Raw genomic sequence first — 1,713 nt, forward strand, 5'->3', positions numbered from 1 at the left:
CGCTGTCTCCCCGGGCCAGTGCGTTCAGCATCGCCTCTCTCGTTGCAGCCCAGGCAGCGGAGCGCACCGCCCACCAGGGCTCGGGGTCCTCCGACCGGGTGAAGCTTCGCTGGCTGCCAGGGTCCCCGACCGGGATGCACTTCAGCACGGTCACCAGAGACATGGAAGGTGAGCCTCTAGGCCGTGTCTACACTGGCCCGCCCGCCAGACCCCCTGCCTCAGCTGCTATGGGGCCCGCGTGAAGAGTAGGTGGAGGAAGCTCTTGGTAGGGTGGGCTCCAGGCTTCTGGCTGCGACTCTGGGGCAGAGAGGAAGAGCCAGCATCCCGCCCAAAGCCTGTCCCCTCACCAGCCTGGGGGCCCAGCTTTGGAGATGGGCACGCAGGTAAACACAGGCCCAGAAGAGGGCAAGTGAGGCTGGGAAGAAGAGCAGAGGTGGCCGTGAGCTTGGAGAGAGGGGAGGAAAGTTAGTAAGAGAGGAGAGTGCAGAAGAGTTTCACAGAAGGAGAGAAAGCCACGAGGAAGCCGAGGAGACGAAATTGAGCAAAGGGGAGAAAACACAAAAAACCCGAAGAAGAAGGTAGGAGAGAAACAGAAAGACACGAAAAGGCAATAAAAAGCAAGAGCGAAAGAGAAGAGAGAAAATGAAGGGAAAATTTAAGACAGAAAGCAAAGTCATAAAAAAGAAAAAAAGGAAAGACTTTAGTTGTTTTTTTTTTTGGAAAAAAAAAACATAAAAAACAAAGAACATACAGAAATAAGAGGAAAGGCGCCGACTAAAAGAAAGACAAAGAATGATTAAAAATAAAGTGAAAAGGAAGGCGAGGATGGAGAAAAACGGGAAGAGGCGGAAAGTAAAACAGAAATAAAGAGAAACTACTGAGATAGGGGAAGAAGGAAAGATGATCGGGAGGGAAAATTTAAATGAGGACGACAAAGGTAAAATAACAAATTAGGAAAAGAACGTCTGGGAGAGAGAGAGGAGAAACGCACGCGGGCGGGCGGCAGAGCGAGGGCCGGTGCGCAGGGAGGTCGGAGGAGCGGGCACTGCCCACCCTCCGGATGTATAAGCGTCCTGGCCAGAGGCGGGCGGTGCGCGCAAGTGCGCGTGACGCTTGGGCTCCTGGGCTGCGCAGCCTGGGCAGCGTCCCTCCGCTGGGGTCTCCAGCGACGATAGTGAGCCAACTTCAGGGGGCTCTTGGGCATTTACTGGGTTGGGTCCTATCCTGTTGCGCCGAGGAACAGAGGACGCTGTGGCCCTGGGGCTCCTGCCAGTGGCCGGTGCGAGAGCCCAAGCTGCCCTCTCCTCACCCAGGTGCAGGGGCAGCCAGGGAGGAGGTGGAGGCGGGAGGGGCCAAGGGCAGGGGCAGGGCTGGGCCCCGGCAGCCACTGGGTGCTTCATGGGTGCCCTGCCACCTCGGGCTAGGGCTGGGTGCTGCTGGTATAGACACCTCTCCTCGGGGGGCTGTAGAAGCTGATGGTGGCTTCGCTGTACAGAGGAAAGCCGTGCCTTTGCAGGAGCAGCGGGATGTTCAAGGGGCGTTGGTCATGGAGGTCCCTGGGAACGAACGAAAGGGGCAGGGAGCTTGGAAAGCAGGAGGGCCCTGTACTTCCAGGGTGCTCCACCCGTTTGGGCCCCTCGGCTGCTACCAGCCCCAAGTGGGGGGCCCATGACGCCATAATCCTCTGGGCCAAGGGCCCCCGGCTGTGAGTGG

General features: G+C 58.1%; 1 protein-coding gene across 1 annotated transcript in view; it reads left to right on the forward strand.

The window, feature by feature from the left end:
• Position 1: 1 nt before the first annotated feature.
• Positions 2-1,713, forward strand: part of TBX1 (T-box 1) — a gene marked incomplete at its 5' end in the record, with an annotated part of 29,145 nt that continues 27,433 nt past the window's right edge. Inside the window, one exon of the mRNA XM_011986071.1 lies at positions 2-168. Coding sequence (XP_011841461.1) covers positions 2-168 — 167 coding nt within the window. The remainder of the gene's footprint in view (positions 169-1,713) is intronic.

The sequence above is a fragment of the Mandrillus leucophaeus genome, unplaced genomic scaffold (assembly GCF_000951045.1).
Source record: "Mandrillus leucophaeus isolate KB7577 unplaced genomic scaffold, Mleu.le_1.0 Scaffold291, whole genome shotgun sequence".
Classification (NCBI taxonomy): domain Eukaryota; kingdom Metazoa; phylum Chordata; class Mammalia; order Primates; family Cercopithecidae; genus Mandrillus; species Mandrillus leucophaeus.